At 43.7% G+C, this 21,575-nt stretch overlaps 1 protein-coding gene across 1 annotated transcript in view; it reads right to left on the bottom strand.

Moving 5' to 3' along the window:
* CACNA1B (calcium voltage-gated channel subunit alpha1 B) overlaps positions 1-21,575 on the bottom strand; it is a 490,111-nt gene that overhangs the window by 37,063 nt on the left and 431,473 nt on the right. Inside the window, exons 38-39 of the mRNA XM_024206825.3 lie at positions 12,327-12,454; positions 2,060-2,156 (exon numbers count right to left, since the gene is read on the bottom strand). Coding sequence (XP_024062593.2) covers positions 2,060-2,156; positions 12,327-12,454 — 225 coding nt within the window. The remainder of the gene's footprint in view (positions 1-2,059; positions 2,157-12,326; positions 12,455-21,575) is intronic.

The following is a 21,575-nucleotide window of genomic DNA, read 5'->3' as shown; positions in this document are numbered from 1 at the left end:
CCCCAGCTCACCTCTGCTCCGCCTCCTCCCCGAGCACGCCGCCCCCGCTCTAATTCTCCTCCTCTCCCAGGCTTGCGGCGCCAAACAGCTGATTGGCGCTGCAAGCCTGGGAAGCGGGAGAAGTGGAGCGGCGACCGCGCGCTCGGGGAGGGGGCGTAGGAACGCTGTAAAAAAAATTGAGGGCACCACTTTTTGGCGCCCCCAAATCTTGGCGCCCTAGGCAACCGCCTAGTTTGCCTACATGGTAGCACCGGCCCTGATTACAAGCAGCCAATAACTCTGTTAAAATGTATGTTTTAAACACACTTATTGGCTACTTTTAATGTAGCGAGGTAGGAAAAAGTAATACAATTGAAAATAATCTGCTTCTATGTGTGTGCACGTACATACATATGCTCTAAAAAGCACATATAGAAAGTGGCCAAAAAACCCCAAATAAACAAAAACCAAAACCCAGCAGCTCTGAAAAATCAAGCTCACTGCGTCTTTGGGCCTCTAAAATAGACACACTTAAAAAAACCAGTGGCCACTTTTGCAAATGTCGTCCTTTCTGTGTGTGTATATATATTACCAACGGATATTTTAAATGGCTGAAATATGGACATTTAAAAATTGATAATGTGTCTGCAAAGTTTTTATAAGGACGTTTACTATATATTGGCCATTATTATATATTCATAATAGATACGCCCCTTCGGAGTACTCACATTTTATGCCAGGAGCATATCAAGATGCACACAGAAAATGTACCTAACTGATCATTCGTATAATACTGGAGCCAAAAGCCTCCTCCAAGCCAACTATTCTTACCTTCTTTTCACTTTGTCCCATAGAGGGGAAATGCACTACAACAGGGAAGAGCCATGTGGAAAGTATTTATTTGAAACTTTGGTTGATATTTACATGTGCTACGAAAGGCCACAGTGAAATTCAGGTCTTCCCGGAAGTGGGTGGAGGTGGGGACTGGACCTGGAGTTTTGGCGTAGGCCCATCTCACATGGAACCGCTCCTGAAACTCAGTGTCACATAGTTTACAAGAGAAACCAGGTGACACTTGGAGGTACGATGTGGTCTGGGTTCATTCCAACCTGTCACACCAAGTAAAGCTCAGGGTGGATGAGTGGGATTTTCAAAAATGCTCAGTGCTGGCCTAATTCTGTTTCCACTGAAGTCAACAGTAAAACTCCCATTGTCTTTAATGGGAGCCAGTCCTGCATGCTGTTGAAAATCCCTTTGAAGGCATGAGAACCAAAGCTAAAGAAATATTCCCAATGAAGCCCCCTCCAAATGCAAATTTCATGCAGAATTTGGTGGTGGCAGTGCAAGTCTCGCTGAAACCAATGGGAGGGAATTGGCTGGAATCCTGGATCGCGCTTTATACATTCAATTTAATTTATCTCTGCATTTCTACCACACTCTCCACAGCAGGGTCTGAAATGTAGCAACTAACGTATTTTTATAAATGTACTGTGTCTTGTGGCTTAATTAAAACTTTGTTTTAGGACAAATTATATGTGATTTCTCTTTTTCCTTTGGACCAAAATGGTTTGCTTTGTGTGCAGTTGTTTCCACGAGTGTATTAGGGAGCATTTATGGTATTGGCTGTATTTAATAACTTGCTACCTCCTACGGCCCTGCCTATCCTAATTACTTTGACCTAATTAAAAGAAAAAAACAACACACAACTAAAAGGCTAGTCAGAGTAGACAGAGATATACAAAATAAGTGGAGTTGTATTGGTGGCCTAAATTGCTCATTAAATCGACTTCCCACCCCGCCAGAGGACTGGAAAGGAAGCAGAAAGATACAGAGAGCGACACTTATATAGCTAGGTGGAGACATAGCTAGAAAGACAAACTAACGTGTCACAATTTTAATGACTGAAAAAAATATTATCAAAAATGCGGCACGTTTAAAATCCAGTCTGCGTAGAAAGAAGATAAAGCACCAGAAAGAACTCAGGATCACACCAATAATATCACAGGAAAACGGCACCCATTTCAGCCATGGCAAAAGAAGCTTTCACCGGTGGTTTGGGGAGTTTTTAAGGATGATCTACCTTATAGGCAACTCGAGCAGGGCATTTCTTTCCCAGGCCTAGAGGTGGGGACATGTGTCTCAGCATCTCATACATGTCAGTGTAACTGATGCGCCCGCTTGGAATTGAAGGCGGGGAGAGAGAGGGGGGGTGGCAAAAGCAGGAGGACACAGAAATCAAACCGGAACCAAAATAAAAACGGGGAGCAACACAAAGGGTGAAACGAAACCAGGGAGAGGGAAATGCAGGGGCGGAGCGGGGGAGAAAGCAGACAAGAAAAACAGATATCCGGTTAATCAGATTTCTCAGGAAAGAGGAAAATAAACAAAATAAACAGGAGGGTAAACTGTAGGATTTCTCCGCTTCCGTCCCTTTGGTTGAAACCCCGGTGTCTCCTCCTTATCGCAGAGAAATCCCAGGTTAAACGCTGACACACTAATCCCTGCGGCAGCAGTACGGAATGATTGATGTCTACGTCAATGGATGTGGAAAGGGATTGGGATGGGTAGGGATTTTGGGGGGGATGGAGGGGGGGTTTGTTTTTTTGTTTGCTTGTTTTTCAAATCAAAAAATGGTTGTATTCACCATGCCAGGGAGAGCTGGTAGGCAGAGTTATGGGACAAACACAGATGTGACATATACAATGCTTCTCTTTTCCTTTTGTGAATAAGAAGTTTTGCTTCCAATTTAGGTTAAAGGCTAAAAGAGAAAGAAGAAGAAGAAGAATCCTGTTTTGTTTTTTCTCACATGGGTAGACTACGATTGCTCGGACTCCCAGAAAAAGCTGAATCTCTGCAGCGAAACCAGACTCCTCCAACAACTCAGATTCGGATCTGGCAAGGGCAGCCGCATAGCTCCCAGCCAACCTTCGATCTGCGAGTGGGGACTGGGGAGAGGAGGTGGCCATTCCATTGTCTAACCGACTGGCTTCATTAAAAGGGTACGTTGACCAGCCTGCGAGTTTGGGAGCAGTGGAAAAAGCTAGGAACTACCGGGACTCAACAGAAGCCTTGCAATTCTGTCTCCATTGTTGATGAGTTTTGTTACAGCCAGAGTCCATGACAAATTAAATCCTCCATTGGGAAGAAGGGGCGGCAGAGCTGAAAAGCCATCCCTTCCTGGCTTGCTGCCCCTACTGGTGCTGCCGTTGACTTTGGACACAACTGTAGTGTCTGGTTTTATCTTCCCAGCTGGCTGCGTGTTAATAATACTTTGTAATTCCACAGTGCCTTTCATCCAAGGATACCAAAGCATATTAAAGAGCATTATTAATTAATATGAACCCCCCTGTGAAGCAGGGAAAGTATCATCTCCATTGTATAGATGGTGAAACTGTGGCACAAAGAGGTTAAATGAACTGGCATAGCTCATACAGCAAGTCAGGTGTAGACTCAGGAATAGAGCCCAAGTACCCTGAGTCCAAATGCTCTAGGGTGCTCACTAGACCACACTCCCAGGTACTACACAGATGGCTGATAGATGGGGGGCTGGTCTACACTGGGGGGCGGGAATCGATCTAAGATACGCAACTTCAGCTACGAGAATAACGTAGCTGAAGTCGACGTATCTTAGATCGATTTACCTTGGGTCCTCACGGTGCAGGATCGACGGCCGCGGCTCCCCCGTCGACTCCACTTCCGCCTCTAGCTCTGGTGGAGTTCCAGAGTCGACGGGGAGCGCGTTTGGGGATCGATTTATCGTGTCTAAACGAGACGCGATAAATCGATCCCCAACAGATCGATTACTACCCGCCGATTCGGTGGGTAGTCTGGACGTACCCGGGGAAAAGAAAGGAAGAGAGAAACAACTGACAAAAGCAAAAGGATAAGTGTCTATGCCTAGCCATTATCTCAGCGTAGAAATACAGCCCTGGGGTTTTTATTCCCACTTGAAAAAAGTATATTTCTGATAGATTTTTAAACCTCATTGATCATATGAATTGAACATGGAATGTACATTTTAGAGAACTATCCACAGTGGCTCCAATATCTCTTTCTTGAGTGGTAACAGATAATTTAGACCCCATCATTTTGTGTGTATAGTTGGGATTATTTTTTTCCAATGTGCATTACTTTGCACTTATCAACACTGAATTTCATCTGCCATTTTGTTGCCCAGTCACCCAGTTTAGTGAGACCCCTTTGTAACTCTTTGCACTAAGCTTTGGACTTTGCATCATCTGCAAATTTTGCCATCTCACTGTTCACCCCTTTTCCAGATCATTTATGCGTGTGTTGAACAGCACAGGTCCCAGTAGAGATCTTTGGAGGGCTCCACTATATACCTCTGTCCATTGTGAAAAATGACCATTTATTCCTACCCTATGGTCTGGTCTGTACTGCAAACCTAGACTGGTATAACTACGTTGCTCAGGAGTCTGAAAAATCCACCCCCCCTGAGCGACGTAGTTATACTGACCTAACCCCCCCATGTAGACAGTGCTGTGTCGGTGGGAGAGCTTCTCCCTGTGACATAGCTACCGCCTCTCATGGAGCTGGATTAACTATGCTGACGGGAGAGCTCTCTCCTGTCGGTGTAGACCATCTTCATTAAAGCGCTGCAGCAGCACCAATGCAGCATTTTAAGTGTAAACTTGCCCTTTGTTTCCTATCTTTTTAGCAGTTACTGATCCATGAGAAGACCTTCCCTCTGACCCCAGGACTGCTTACTTTGCTTAAGAGCCTTTGGGGAGGGACCATGTCAAAGGCTTTCTGAAAGTCCAAGTACACTATATTGACTGCATCATCTTTGTCCACACGCTTGTTGACCCCCACAAAGAATTCTAATAGATTGGTGAAGCATGATTTCCCTTTACAAAAGCCGTGTTGACTCTTCCCAAACATACTGTGTTCCATCTATGTGTCTGATAATTTTGTTCTTTGGTGCAGTTTCAACCAATTTGCCTGGAACTGAAGTTAAGATTACTGGCCTTTAATTGCCAGGATCACCTCTGGAGCCTTTTTTAAAAATTGACATTACATTAGCTATCCTCCAGTTATCTGGTAGAGAGGCTGATTTAACAATAGGTTACATATCGCAGTTAGTAGTTCTCCAGTTTTATATCTGAGTTCCTTCAGAACTCTTGGGTGAATCCCATCTGGTGCTAGTTACATATTACTGTTTAGTTTATCAATTTGTTCAGAAATCTCCTCTACTGACACCTTAAACTGGGACAGTTCCTCAGATTTGTCACCTAAAAAGAATAGCTCAGGTGTGGGGATCTCCTCCACATCCACTGCAGTGAAGACCAATGCAAAGAATTCATTTAGCTTCTCGGCAACGCCTTGTCTTCCTTGAGTGCTCCTTTAGCACCTCGATCATCCAGTGGCCCCACTGACTGTTTTGCAGGCTTCTTGATTCTGATGTACTTAAAAAACATTTGCTGTTATCTTTTGTATTTTTAGCTATTTATTCTTCAGATATTTTCTCGGGCCTGCCTGACTACACTTTTACATTTGACATGCCAGACTTTATGCTCTTTTCTGTTTTCCTCAGTAGGATCTGACTTCCAACTTTTAAAGGATGTCTTTTTGCCTTTAACCATTTTGCCTTTTTTATTCTATTGTTTAGCCATGACGCTATCTTTTCGGTCCTCTCACTGTTTTTATATTTATTTATTTTTGGGGGAGGGGGCGGGTACATATTTAGTTTGAACCTCTGTTATGAATCAAGAATTGCCTCTCCCCAGGAGAAGCTGTTCCACATGTCTAGAAATGTTATTTCTGCATATCCTCCTGAGGTGACATGTACCCAGTCAATATGAGGGTAGTTGAAATCCCTCATGATTATTGTGTTATCTGTCTTTGTTGCTTCTATAATCTCTCTGAGCATTTCATAATCACCATCACCATCCTGGTCAGGTGCTCAATATTATACTCCTACTGTCCTACTCCTATTGTTCAAGCATAGAATTTCTATCCAAAGAGATTCTATGGTACAGTTTGAGTCATTTAAGATTTTTACTTTATTTGACTCTATGGTTTCTTTCACAGACAGAGCCACTCCACCACCAGTGCAACCTGCTCTGTCATTCTTATATATATATATTGTACTCTGGTATTACCATTTCCAACTGATTGTCCTCATTCCACCAAGTTTCCACAACACCTATTATAACAGTATCCTCATTTAATGCCAGGCACTCCAGTTTACCCATCTTAGTACTCAAGACTGCTAGCATTTGTATGTAAGCATTTGTACATTTTATCAATATTCAGTTGCTTCCCTCCATATGTTATATTTAAATGGCATTCTTTTACATTTGACTGTTCCTCAGTAGGCCCTACCTTTATCTTTACCAACGTCTTTCCTATCACCTTTCCTAGACCATAGAGTTCACCCTTTAATAAATTCATCCCTAACGGAGATCTCCACTGGAACCATGTGCTCCTCTGCATCCGTCGGCTTTCCTTCAGCTCTTAGTTTAAAAAATAGTCTAAAATCTTTTTGAATATTAAATGCTAGCCGTCTGGGTCTATTTTGGTTTAGGTGGAGCTCATTCTTTCTGTAGAGGCTCCTCTTTTCCTCAAAAGGTTCTTCAGTCCTTAATAAACCTAAGCTACACCATCCTCCTCCCCCTACACCATCATCTCATCCAAGCACGATAGTACTTTGCAAGTCCATTACACTATCATCTGAGGATCTCAAAGAGATCTGTGTTGTTCCTAACGGCAGTCTCAGGCTACTGCTATTACACTGTGGCAGAGAAAGACTGTTCAGTCCCTCATCCTTTCCTAAGCCTATGTAAGCATTCCCACCCTGCTGCATCGTTAACTGGGCCCTTGAGCTAATGTCCTTTCAACTCAGGAAAGAGCAGGGATCAGAGGTTAGTCACTAAACTGAAAGTGCAACATCAGCTAAAAATCCAAAATAAAATGTCCCCATATTACTAGATTTCCTCCTCAGTATCCTGCAGAAATATTATTATGCTGTTTCTCTCTCTCATATATAGAGTGTTGCCCCTTGCTCACCCCTTCCCATCTAGACCATGAGGGATGGAAGCTTTTGAGTTCACTGTCTCATAAGGCTGCCTTTCTCCAGCCAGCTGGGATGTAGGAGTAGATGGGGAATTGATGCATCAAGGGATAAGGGGGGAGTCAATCATTCCTTTTCAGGCAACGGGTTAGTCACGTTCCAGTTTCTTTTCAGTATCGTTTGCATTTGCAGTTTGGATAAAAAGGAAAAAAAAAAAAAAGAAAACCAAAGAAGGAAATGCTGGACAGACTCTCTGAAATTCCAAACCTTGTATGCCACCCTATGAGGGCACTTCTTTCCTAAGCCAAGGGGTGGAGCAATAACACGTAACAAATTGTACATATCCTTATAATGAATCCGGCAACTGGAAAGAAAACATCACAAGTTATAACAGCACAGGCAAGGAGGGAGGCCTTGTTCCAAAAGATCACTCCCCTACAGAACATAGCAAATGGCAGAGGGTGGAGGAGGAAAACATTCTAGAAGCAAGGTTAATTTGACAGTGATTGGGTTTTCTGGGAGGTAGACACCTTAATTCAGATCTAGAGAGGGAGAACTTCCAGTTGCTCTACAAAAGCCACAGCATAAAGTAGCATGGATGTTTTAATTACTGTCCGAACTACAATGCAATAGAAAAGATCTTCTAACCACCGCATTTAATTATGGGAGTCACTAATGTTATAGTTCTTTAATGTGTCTGAAATATAAGAACATAGAAGATTAACAGTCAGCTCAATAGTCTGCTATCTTAAGAGCCTTATGAGACTGATTAGGACTGAGAAAATTCAGATCCCATTAGTAATAACTGAAATCAGAAATCGCAAAGTTGTTTTTATGGTTAATTCTATTATTTAAAAAAAATGTTTTCAGTTAATCTAGCAGCTGGATTAAGAAACGTCATGGATTACTTTTATTTCTAATTATAATTAGCCAAATCATCTAAATAAATAGCAGCACCGAACTTCAAGGGAAGCTGCAAAGAAAAGCAAACTGGTATTTCCCTCTCCCTCTCTCCCCTCCACACTTTTTTTTAAGCTTCTTCACGATACATAAAAAAGGCCTTAGAGATTTTTTCCCCCAATATTTTCATATGGTTTTGTTTTTTGTATTAGAAATTCCGAGCTGGTTTACTCATAGCTTTTGCACAGGTATAATTGTATCGGTTTAGAAAACTACACAGTTCAATTGGTGTAACCCACTACTATGAATACAATTAAATTGATATTAAACTGTGGCATATTGATATTATAGTGGCATTTTCCTTTGGTGAATTTACTGAAATTTCTAAATCAATATTGTTACGTCAGTGCAAAAACTGTGCATAGACAAGCCCCGAAATATATCTACCCTGGGAGACTCTGTGGATGACTGGAAGAGCTAGTGTGTTTTTGACATGACAAATGCCACCGTAGTGAACCATGATTAATTGACAGTGGAACTGATTCTTATTCAGGCAATTGAAATCTCTTTGGTTTTTGTTTGCCATTGTTAACACCTATTTGTCTCAGACACTTGTGAGAGAAGCTCTTCTTGTTAGGGATTCCACAACCCTGCTCCTTCAATTAAGAGCTGAAAACACTTAGGGCGCATCTTCACTACCCGCCGGATCGGCGGGTAGCAGTTGATCTATTGGGGATCGACTTATCGCATCTACTGAAGACGCGATAAAATCGATCCTCGATGGCTCTGCCGTCGACTCCGGAAATCCACCGCGGCAAGAGGCGGAAGCGGAGTCGATGGCGGCGGTCGACTCACCGCCGTCCTCACAGCCAGGTAAGTCGACCTAAAATACGCAACTTCAGCTACGCTATTCACGTAGCTGAAGTTGCGTATCTTAGGTCGACACCCCCCCCCCATAGTGTAGACCTAGCCTTACAGTACACACTTCTAGTCAGCCAAGAAGGACTCTGACAAAAGAGGAAAGACAAGGCTTGACGTTCCTAATATTTCCAAGGGGGAAAAACACAAGACTCTTCAAAAGAAAAATACAGGACCTTTCAGGCCTTCTTTATACATCTTAAAGAGAAAAAAAAAGCCATACATCCAATTTTATTTTATTTTGCAGGTCATCTTGAAGTTCAGTGCTATTATTTTTAAAAATAACTAAAAGTGGCTGATAATTAATGTGAGATTGCCATTTGTCAGTATCAGTTTACATGTGATAGATTTTCCCCAGAACCAGATTAGTAGGGTTCATAGCTCTCTCTCTCTCTCTGATGTATGGTGTTTCTACCATCCTTTAATCCATCAGCATTACCATATTTACCTTCTATTTAGCAAAATACTTTTTAAAAACAATAGTAATATTTTCTCTGCTTTTACCTCTTTCTCAACATTTTGATTATTTCCCCCCAAGAAAGTTTAAAGACATAATAACCAGGAGAACGATGGTGACACTGAAGATAATATTTTAAAGACATAAAATATTAAAATAAATATATAACTATTACCCTATACATAATAATATTTGCACTTTGCACTCACACTTCGTCTTTCATCTAGGAGTCTCAAATAGCTTACAAAGGTGGATAAGGCATTATTATGTTCATTTTATTGATGGACAAACTGAGGCATACAGAGGTTAAGTGGCTTGACAAAGGTCACAAAGTAAGTCATCGATAAAAGTAGGAATAATAATCTAGTTTGCCTCAATCTAGATCACACTGTCGTATAATCCCCTTACATGCTAATTATTATAATTATCTATTATTCCCCATGACATGTAAACACCTGCATTATGAAGAAAAAGTCTTATCTCAGAAAGTGTAAATCACTGATATTTTAGGCCTCAAACCTGCAAACACTTAAGAATATGCTTAGTTGATGTATGGGACTTCAATGGAACTACTTGCATGTGTAAAATTCTGCAAAGGCCTGTTTTTGAAGGCTCAAGGCCTAAGATATCAAAAGTCCTGATTCCCCTTTGATTTACACAGTTGCACTTTGGGAGTAACTCCACCGAAGTCAATGGAGTCACACCAGTGGAAAACTAGAGTAAATCAGAGACTGAAGCTCCCTGATCTTCATGCGTGACATAGTACAGTCTGCATTCATTACTTTTTAAAAATAAGTGTCATTTAAAACCATTTTAATCATTCACTTCAGAATCAGAAGAGTGAGGAAATCATGCAGAAAACACCCTCGTTATGACCCCCATGCTCTGAGCATCTGAATCTTAGGAAAACCGCATTGGGGTTTTTTCTTGTACACAGGTAATTTCTCTCATTGGTGCTCATGGGAGTTGACGTTATTTGTTAAGGGAGAATGGACATTCCCAAATTTTCAGCCTCACGGAGTTTCCCATCAGTGGTAAGAAAGTGGACAGGATTTGCAAATGAAAAATAACCCCCAATTGCTGATTAGCTATTATATAAGGACTGGTCTGTATTAGAAACTTGCACTAACTAAAATCTAGTTATACTGGTTCAAATCCCTAATGTGGATGCACTTGAGATGGTATAGATTATGTTTAAACAGATTTACCCACTGTACTAAAGCTACTACATTAAACCAAATTAGTTTAAGTTTGATTTAAACCAGCTTAAGTGCATTCTTATTAGGGGTTTAAGTTCATGTCTATAAACATTTCCCCTACATCTTCAGCTCTGCTTGCGGGGGAACGAAAACAGGACGAAAAGCATTAAAGGGTTGGAAGCAGCTTGTGTGTTGCAGATGTACAAGTCTGAAGCCTTTTCACAAGAGAGCTGTATTTTGTGGGAAACACATTGCCCGGCGGCTTAGTGCGGAGGATGGGGGATAAGAATTGGGTGGTAGTTTGTAAAAAAAAATTGTCTCCAATATACAATTTCCAAAAGCTGTGAAAGATCAAGGAAATGGTTCTGACTGCACCTCAGAGCATCTAAAACCTTCAGGTTTATGGAGCTCTCTTTGCCCTTTTAAAGCCTTCTGTAGAGGCTAAATATCCTGCTTTGTCATAAAGGTGGCACGTAACCGAATGCTTTTCTCCCCTACATTTGTTGCAATGTTTTCAAGCAAACTTTGCTCCGGACCTGGTAACAAGGCAACCTTGTGGGAGCCAACCTCCACTTCATCTCTACGCTAAAACTCTTCCAGCCTGACCTCTTTGTCTGTGGTAACACTCTCTTGCTCCTTTTATTGCAGTGTTTCCTGCCACGAGGGACCCAGCCAGTTGTGTGTAGGTTCCTCCACTACTGTATTTGGATTAAAAAACAAAAAATCCAAGGCAGATTTAATTGAAAACCTCACTTTCTGGCTGGGAGAAAAAAACCCTTTCCCTTAACAAGCCTGTATACCAAGGACGTTTTATTGGAGATTCACTGGGAATTGAAAGGCTCAGAGAAGTTAGGTTTATTGGTTTTTCTTCTCTTTATTGCTTTAAATGTCTCAGCTTTCAACCTCTTGCCCAAAAAACAACGTATTCTTAAAAAGATCAAAGATTTCATCTGTGAATTGCTGCCATTCAGTGGATGTTTCCAGGATCAAAACACAATTTCTGATGCTTCTTCTCTATTTAAGTTGTATGTGTTAAGCAAACCAATGCTCTATTAACAAATATTCAGTCCTTCCCCCACTGCCTTGCAACCTGTGTTGTCCCGTACACCTGTTCAGAGTGGATGTAAAATGCTACCGGGCGTGAGTGGAGGATTATGGTTTGGTAGCATTTTACACTCAAGTTGCACAGCTGAAAGTGATGACTCGATGTGCAAAGTAATGGCAAATCAGGGCCACACTCTTTAGGGAGGAATGGCACCTTGAAAACGTGAAAAGAAAGCTTCACTGGTTTCCCATGACCTCAACACAAATACACGCTGCTGTATTTTATTATTTTAAATGATTAAGGCAATTCTTGTCTATTAACAAATGCTGCATAATCTTTGTGTATCTAGACTGGGTTTGGGAGAACTTAATTTCAAGTGTTAACTAACACGCTTAAGATGGCGAGAGATTCTACTTTCTTTCCCCTTCACATTGGGAAATGAAAACCAAAGGTGTTCTGTTGTGTTTCCAGAAATAATAAATGCCTTTTCTGCATGACCATGGAGCTAGGATCAGGCACTCTGTTTGCAACGGACCCATTCGTTTTCTGGCACTGTTAAGGGTTTGAGTTTTCTTTCTTTTCTGGTTCCCATGTCAGCTAAAAGGAAATTCCCCTGTAATTACATCAGATTTGTTAATCTCAAGTGCAGAGTGAATCTGGGTTGCAATGTTCACCTCCCCACCTCTTTTCAGCTCTGGATTTTGTTTTCCTTGTGGACTTGTAGTCACATTAAAAACAGTATATGGACTAGGTCTCTATATATATTGTCTATATAAATATATGCTGTGTACATACCAGGCAGCAGGGTCGTATTCAGCCCAGACCCGAATGAACTCGTCCAGGTGATGGGGTCCAAGGATGGAAGAGTCTCGTGTCAGGTACTCAAAGTTGTCCATGATTACAGCCACAAACAGGTTCAACATCTGCATAAGGATGTTGGGGTGGGGGAGGAAAGAAACACACTTGCCTTTTACCTTGTGGATTCGATGTAAGATGTGTAACTGAAGAATGAAGCTGCAAGTTGAGAATACACGTATTTGCTTAGTGGGAGGTGTGGTTTCTCCACATCCCTATGTTTGTCTTGAAGTCTCCCAATTTTGAATCTTGGTTGCACCCTCATCCTCATTTGACGTGGCACTGCAGCCACTAGTCACCCTTCAGGCCAGCAAGAACTGGAGAAATCCTCCCTTGGGGCCTGTAATCATAACTCCTCATTCATTAATAATAGCATGTTAACAGGAGACCTGCCCAACCCGACTCCACAGGCTAAATGCACTTTCCTTTTCCCGGAGCGTCAGTCACTGCAGGAGCAGAGCAGGGTGCAGGCACATGGAGAGGCAAGGGAGAAGAGGAAGCACCCCGCCCATCCTTGCAACTCTCAGGATCTGCAACCCTTCCACCAATGCCCAGCAGCATGTTCCCCTCCACTCCATACAACCCCACCCTAGAGCATCCATCTCTGCCTCAGCATCCCCAGACAACAGCTCCTGCCCCTCCACCAAAGTCTCCCCAGTACCAGCAGCTCTCCACTCAGAAGGTCGGTCCCCATCCAATAGCACCCACCTTCCTCTCCAGAATCCACAAACCCACCCCCATCAACCACCTACATCAGACACCCCCCCATCCCAAAATTGCCATGTTTTCTTGCCAGGATGCCAAAGAGACATAGGATGTGACTGCAAAGGATTGTGGGATTGGAACCATCGCCACGGATTGTTTTGGGAGGTCCTGGGTAGACAACCTTTGAGAACTCCTGATTTAGAAGTCTGCTGTGAGTGTCAAGAAATAACATTAGAATATGCTGGCTTAGCTTTTTCTTCCCGGCCGCAGAGCCAGGATCAGGAACTCCATTTGGCCCATTCTTTTTGGCAGCATTAAGGTTGTTTTAGGATGATCAGTAGCCCATATAAACAGAGCTGCTGGTCTAAGTCCATTTCCCAGGCATGCGCATCACAAAGCCCAACACCGCAAAGGGCACTAATCTGTCATGGGGCTAATGGCTCTTCAGGAGAATTAGGGCCTACTTGACTCATGAAAACCTTGTGGGCTACACCTGGCAGCAATCAGGTGCTCCAGGTGATGCCCCTTCTGCTAATGAGCAAGGGAGCAGCTTTAGCTAGAAAGAGGCTGCTAGAACAGAATAAAGGGCACACTGATTAGAAGGAAGGGGGAGAGAAAAGGTTCTCTCTCTAGAGAAGCCAAGCAACTGGCGTAGGCTGGAAGGAGCCCACAGGGGGTAGAATAGGTCTCTGTGGGCGCAGGCCCTGAATGAGGGCTTGAAGTTGACAGTGAGAATGCCAAGAGAACTGTCCGGGTCTGGAGAAGGGAAGCAGTGGCAGAGCTCCTGTTATTAGGCTCTGGGACAAGAACGGGCATAGGCCTCCGTCCCACAGAGCCCTGCGGGTGGAAACTGGCTAAGTGGAAGGGAGTAAGAAGGAGCGTGATGTGGCAGAAGAAACCCATTGGGAGCAGAGTAGACTCCTGTGGGGGAAAGCCCTGAGCTAGGGCCTACAACGGTGTGACCCTAAGAACTCGTGTAACCACACCCTACACACTATTTTAATAATCTTTGTACCTTATGAGGTAGCACTGCACAAAGTAATTTCTCACTGGTCAATGATGTCAGGATGAAATGTATGTAGCAACATTACAGGTCAAGTTCTGAATTCCCTTTGTATGACGATACTGGCCCATGTTCAAGACTGGACAGCCTGGCTTGGGTAAAAGGGTTAAACAGGTTTGTCCTAAACAAAGGAACATGGGTTCCCTTAATTTACACATATGCAGTAAACAGGCCCATAAAGCTAAGAAGGGGAGGAGATTGCAAGAAACAGAACAATTTGCATTTTCGCAAACAGCATGGAGCGTCCTTCACCACCAGACTTCATGTCCCTTCCTCACAAATTGAATAAACTTTACTTTTGGGGATGACCTTCAGAAGAATCCATTTCAGACTTTCACCAGACTATAAAAGAAAGAGGGGAGGAACCCAAGTTCTCCTAAGAAGATAAAGGAACCAGCACTTTGGGCTTCCAGAGAAGATCTTGACGTGTGTGTGTGTGTGTGTGTGTGTGTGTGTGTGTAGGTTCAGCTGTCCTGCTGGAAGACTGTGGGTGAGAAAAGCCATCGTGAACCCACACTTTATGTTGCCAGGTTGAGTTTCAGTTACTAGAAAGCATGTTTCACTTTTGTTTTCTTGTAACCATTTCTAACTTTTTCTCTTATACTTGAAATCACTTAAAATCCTATCTTCTAAGTTGTAAATAATAAACTAAACCAGCAGTGCTGTGTTAGAACTAAAGTGCTTGTTAACTCCAATTAGAGTGATAAGATGTTGGGTTTTCTCTCTTTAAAGGGTCAAACGGACCTTATTGTTCCTCTGAATATTGCAGGAGAGGACTGGACATTGCAGAGCACATGGGTTTGGGAACATTTGGGACTGGGAGTGTGTTGGGGTCACCCTGCTAGTAGTAACCAATGCCGGGGGAAGCCAGGGTGGGGTTGTAGGCAGGCTGCTGGGGTCAGAGTTGCTGATCCAGGGATGTGTAGGGCATAGACATTCAGGGTGTCATCTGCATGCAGCAGAGCACTGAGGCACCCAGGGGTACATGGCAGGTGATGGCAAAACCCCTCACTGGTCTGGATTGCACCCCAGAATGTGACAAATGGATAGAAGGCTCCCATGGGAGCAAGGCGACCCCAGAGATAAAGTGCCAGAGTCCCTGGGGGAATCCTGCTGGAGAAGTAGTAACTACTAGTTTGGCCCGAGAGAGGCCAAAGAATTATTACACTGGATTTGTTTGGACTTTATGACTTGGCCAGAGGGCTGAGCCACAGAAGGCCCTGCCAGAGGCAGATGGCCAGTAGGAGGTGCTGGGAACAATGTCCCCTTGCAGCTTCGCACCCTGATGCAAGGGGACACCACAGGTGGTGAGCACACTACCTTACGCTCCCTTTATGACGCACTCCACAGAGAGTCAAGGACTGAATGGGCCATGGAGAGTAAAGTTCCTTCTCATCACCTAAAGACAGTCCCTGCCTGGCAGGATTGAAGCACGCTGGGGAACACTGGGACACTGCTTCCCATTCTACTTGCTGCAATGGATAAAGAGAGGAGTTTGTTCTTCAGGGCTGCTAATCCAGCACCTTTCGGCAGTGTGAAATTCAATACATGTGTATTATTGTAACAGGAAACGTCTCTCTCCGTTACTGAGGCAGTTATGCAGCATGATACAATCCCGGGAATAACTGGTACAAGGTGACTCACTCTCTCTCTCTGGAGAAACATTGTTTCCTTATTCATAATGCAGGCAGAAAGTGCTCCAATCAACTAACCCATCATTCGGACGTATGCAGCTCCTCTCCTGAGAACATTTCCCAGTGCTGCTCAGATCAGAGCAACTCAAGACACTCAGATGAACGGGTTTTGAACCTGGAGGTCCTCTTTTAGGATCTCAGAGATGAGACTCCTCAAAGGGACCCCAGGGATGAGAAGGATAGTATGCAAAAGGCCTCTGCCTCCAATGGCAAGATCTTAATACACAGGTTGGCAAATGTTCCTGAGAGATAAGGGTCCAACCCAACTTCTATTAAAGTCAATGGAAAACGTCACACTGACTTCAGCAGGAGTTGAATCGGGCTCAGAAGGTAGGCTAGGAAGGTCACAAAAGACAGGTAAGGTCTTGTTAGTTTCTCTCACCCAAAAGGTGGAGGTGATGCCCCTGTGCCAAATAAAGACCTGAGAAGCACAAGGCAGCTTTCTATATTTCTGCTCTCTATTCCCGGCGCTGATATGGGTGCTGCTTCGTGGCATGACATCTGCGCACCAGGAAATAGTGCAGTGGAGCAGTTTGCCAGCTCTCTGCTTGTGATCAACAAAATTAAACAGAATTTAGCTGTCTCCAGCTCAGCAGCATCTGCAAGTCATTAAAATGAAATCAGGCAATTAAGTCTGGGGTTTGAGTTTGTGCTGTTTAAAAGAACCCTGCATCCTTCCGTACTCACGAGGAAGAGGGGGTGAATCTTTGGTTGGGGGATCATGTACAGGATGTGCTATTGCTGTTACTCATGACCCGCTAATAAAGACATCCCCAATCCCTAACTTACTGCCACAGTAATATACTATATGAATGTCAATTAATCACTCTTTAGACCTTTCTTCCAATTTACATGGTATTACTAACCTCATTTTACAGGCAAGGAAACTGAGGCACAGAAAAGTGAATCGACTTGATTACCTGGTAAAGTGGAGAACAGAATCCAGGTATCCTTATTCTCAGTCCCATGCTCCAATCTACAAGAATTCTTTCAGGGTGTCAACAAGCATGTGGACAAGGGTGATCCAGTCGATAAGTGTACCTGGACTTTTAGAAAGCCTTTGACAAGGTCCCACCACAAAGGTTCTTAAGCAAAGTACAGTCATGGGATAAGAGGGAAGGTCCTCTTATGGATTAGTAACTAATTAAAAGATAGGAAACCAAGAGTAGGAATAAATGGTCAATTTTCACAGTGGAGAGAGGCAAATAGTAGGGTCCTCAAGGATCTTGTACTGGGACCTGTGCTGTTCAACATGTTAATAAATGATCTGGAAAAGGGGATGAACAGTGAGTTGGCAAAATTTGCAGATGACACAGAATTACTCAAGATAATTAAGTCCAAAGCTGAATGTGAAGAGTTACTCATCAAACTGGGCAACAATATGGCAGATGAAATTCAATGCTGATAAGTGCAAAGTAATGCACACTGGAAAAAATAATCCCAACTATACACAAAAATGATGGAGTCTAAATTATCTGTTACCACTCAAGGAAGAGATATTGGAGTCATAGTGGATAGTTCTCTGAAAACATTTGCTCACTGTGCAGTGGCAGTCAAAAATACAAACAGAATGCTAGGAACCATTAGGAAAGGGATAGATAATAAAACAGAAAATATCCTTAATGCCACTATATAAAACCATACTATGTCCACACCTTGAATATTGCATGCATGCCACTCTGGTTGCCCTAGCTCAAAAAAGATATATTGGAATTGGAGAAGGGCAACGAAAGTAATTAGGGGTATGGAACAGTTTCCATACGAGGACAGATTAAAACGACTGGACTAGAGCCCTGCAAATCCGCGGATATCTGCATCTGCGGATATCCGCGGACCATTTTTGCAGATTGTGGATCAGATGCAGATACAAATTTTCTATCTGTGCAGGACTCTAACTGGGACTGTTCGGTTTAGAAAAGAGATGATTTACGGGGGATATGACAGAGGTCTTCAAAATCATGGATGGTATAGAGAAGTGAAGAGGGATGTGTTATATACCCATTCACATAACACAAGAATTAGAGATCACCCGATGAAATTAATAGGCAGCAGGTTTAAACCAAAGAAAAGGAGGTACTTCCTCACACAAGGCACAGGCAACTTGTGGAACTCATTATCATGGGCTATTGTGAAGGCCAAAAGTATAACTGAGTTCAAAAAACAATGTGATACTTTCATGGAGGATAGGTCTATCAATGGTTATAAGCCAAGATGGTCAGGGACACAATTCTATGCTCTGGGTGTCCCTAAACCTCCAACTGCCAGAAGCTGGGACTGGGCAATGGGATGGATCACTCAAAATTACCCTGTTCTGTTCATTCCCTCTGAAGCATTTCACGCTGCCCACTGTCAGAGACACGGTACTGGGCTAGATGGACTATTGGTTTGACCCAGTATGGCCGTTCTTATCTTCTTAAGGATCTGGGAATGGACCGTCGAAAGTGCTTAAGGGTACGTCTATACTTACCCGCTGGTTCGGCGGCAAGCAATCGATCTTCTGGGATCGATTTATCGCGTCTTGTCTAGACGCGATAAATCGATCCCGGAAGTGCTCACCGTCGACGCCGGTAATCCTGCTCCGCGAGAGGAGTAGGAGGAGTCGACGGGGGAGCCTGCCTGCCGCGTGTGGACCCGCGGTAAGTACCTTTAAGTTTGAACTAAGATACTTTGACTTCAGCTACGTTATTCACGTAGCTGAAGTTGCGTATCTTAGTTCGAACTGGGGGCTTACTGTGGACCAGCCCTTAGTCACTTACGAGCATAAGTCCCATTTTACAAAGTAAGAGACACTTAGGAGACTAAATCTGAATGAAAATCAGTGGGACTTAGGTTTTTTAATACCTAAGTCTTTTTTGATCATAGGACTTAGACTCCTAAATCACTTGGGCACTTTTGAAAAGGTTACTCCTAGATTATACTTTTTCAGGATCCCTTCTGCTACCCCCAAAATGCATTAGGTGCAGTTACACTTCATACTGCCTCCTCAGTCAGAAACACCAATAAGAAGAGGTGGCTATTGAAGGAGGTGAGAGTTTACATGGTATAAACCTGATGGCTTTCATACAGCTACCCTCCTGCCTGCCTGGCACTGAAGGCCACTGACTACTCCAGGGCAGCTGAGGCCAATGAAATAATTCCTGCTGAAGGTACTCGGCTCATTTTGTGGAACTGAAGTCAGTACATTTGGCTAGTATGTACATCTGACCATGTGTTCTCTGATACACATTAGCTACACAGCAGGCTGTTCCATACATAATCATTGCAATCCTAAAGTCCTCACATCCATGGCATCTTTTTCGAGTTTGGGGCTTGATCCAAAGAAGTCGATTGGAGTCTTTCTTCTGACTCCACTGAGTGTTGGATCAGGTTCAGGTTGGGAGTATCTGCTCACCCCCCTTAGGATCAAAGAAAATGATTCTCTTACAACCTGTTACAGCCCCCCCAAGCCTCACAGTAGGAGTCAGGGGCAGGACCCTGTCTCCTCTCCTCTTTCTGCACTGCCCAGAAGAGGTGGTTGGCCACAGGGGGGAGTGCATGTTGCACTGCCCAGGGCCATGTCTACACTACCCGCCGGATCGGCGGGTAGTAATCGATCTATCGGGGATCGATTTATCGCGTCTCATTTAGACGCGATAAATCGATCCCCGAATCGACGCCCGTACTCCACCTCGGCAGGAGGAGTAAGCAGAGTCAAAGGGGGAGCCGCGGCGGTCGACTTGCTGCCATGAGGACGGCCAGGTAAGTCGAACTAAGATACTTCGACTTTAGCTACGTGAATAGCATAGCTGAAGTTGCGTATCTTAGATCGATCCCCCCCCCAGTGTAGACCAGCCCTAAGTGAGGACACAGCAGGTGAACTGGGAAGCTATGGGAGGTTGTTCTCCCATGAAGGTGGTGCAGTTTTGTGTAGTCCCCAATGCAGGGCTGGGTTCTATACAGGTTTATTTAACCACTACAGAACAACTTTTACAGTTGCTCTATTTTTTAGTTTCACTTTATATCAAAGAGTGCAAATTAAACAAGGAAAATGATGTCAAACCGGACATCCTTAATGCCCCTGAAGTAATGTTAAAAACCAATACATTACATAATTTCCCCCAACTCCGTGATGTAACAAAATCTAATAAACCATAAATACACACCCTGCTGGCAAGGCAGCTGTTCTATAATGGTTTAATCGTTTGTGGGGAACCACATGTTTTATTGCAATGAAGTGCCAAGTACATTTTTAAAAATGAGTAATGAGTGTGTCCTGAAATATTGCAGTTGGCTTACTTTTCACGCTCTATTTTGGGAGCCCCACCTCCTTTCCTTAACTCTTCAGCCTGGGGCCTCCCCATGGCCTGCCAATGAATGAAGGGTGTCAGCCCAGAGCTTTCGGGAGCACTGACTCAAGGCGTAAGATCATTCAGGGCTGTATAGGTCACAGATGTACGCCAGCCTCAACTTTTGAGTGTGAAAGTTGGCGTGATTCGGTGAGGTTTTTCCACGGGGGAGGAGGGGGCGGGGAGAACCTGAGGAATGTTAATGGACTTTAAAATAGAGAATTTCTGATGTTAGGTTAGGGATTTGTACAAGGAAAGCTTTAAAGTGGTGGAGTGCTAAAGGAATCAGTAAATGGAGCAGTAACTTTTTATCAGCTTCCAAGGTGCTACAAATTTTAATCCACACAGGGAGGAGTGAGATGTCAGATGCCAAGGAGAGGGCTCCAGTTGGCCAAAGGACCTCATGGTGACCTAGGAGGTGGTATCTCTCCCTGCAATATATAAATGCCACATGAAGCTAGTTTTCCTGGACAGAGTCTTTTGTGGGTAATAGGGATTGGCTGCATTTGTGAAGTTCTGATTCACAGGGCACGTCTTCACTACCCGCCAGATCGGCGGGTAGTGATCAATCTATCAGGGATCGATTTAGTGTAGACGCGATAAAATCGATCCCCGATCACTCTGCCGTCGACTCCGGAACTCCACCGCAGCGAGAGGCAGAAGCGGAGTCGACGGGGGAGCAGCAGTGGTCGACTCGCCGCCGTCCTCACAGCCAGGTAAGTCGACCTAAAATACGCAACTTCAGCTACACTATTCGCGTAGCTGAAGTTGCGTATCTTAGGTCGACCTCCCCCGTAATGTAGACCTAGCCATAAACAGCTCTTAAATTTTAAGGCAATCTCTTGTCTGTACAGTGGAAAGCAGTGAGGGATCATATGTAGGCTAGAACAGATACATCCTATTTGCCTTCTGGTAAGTTTCAGAGCTGTGATTTCAACTCTTCTGTCTCTGAGTTTGTTCCCTGTGTGCCTGATTCTCCATTCTCGTACACTGATGGAGTTATGTCAGCATAAAACCCAGCATCGCTGAAGGCGGAATCAGCCTCCAGGAATGGATAGCCTTTCATGTGTTTGCAAGGGATTTGCAAAACATAGTTTATGTTAAAAGACTAGTTCCAGTCCTGCCTGATGAACAATGGGAGAATCAGCTACAGCAGCGTGGCGTGCTTCTTTCACCTTCATGACTGAAAATTTCCCAAACACCATCAGTGGAAAATTATCAGGTTTTTCCCGCAACAAATAAAATACAAACTTGGTGCTTTCCTGCTGCTTTCTGAAAGCAACATAGAGCCGATGGTGTCCCTACCTCCCCAACCCCTCCCCATTCCGAATCCCATTCTTCAAAAGCCCATATAAAAATTGAGACAAAACAGATTAATGTTTAATTCCATAAATTAGACCCC

Source organism: Terrapene carolina, unplaced genomic scaffold (assembly GCF_002925995.2).
Source record: "Terrapene carolina triunguis isolate 2854851 unplaced genomic scaffold, T_m_triunguis-2.0 Scaffold238, whole genome shotgun sequence".
NCBI lineage: Eukaryota > Metazoa > Chordata > Testudines > Emydidae > Terrapene > Terrapene triunguis.
This window is presented reverse-complemented; position numbering and strand designations above follow the sequence as displayed.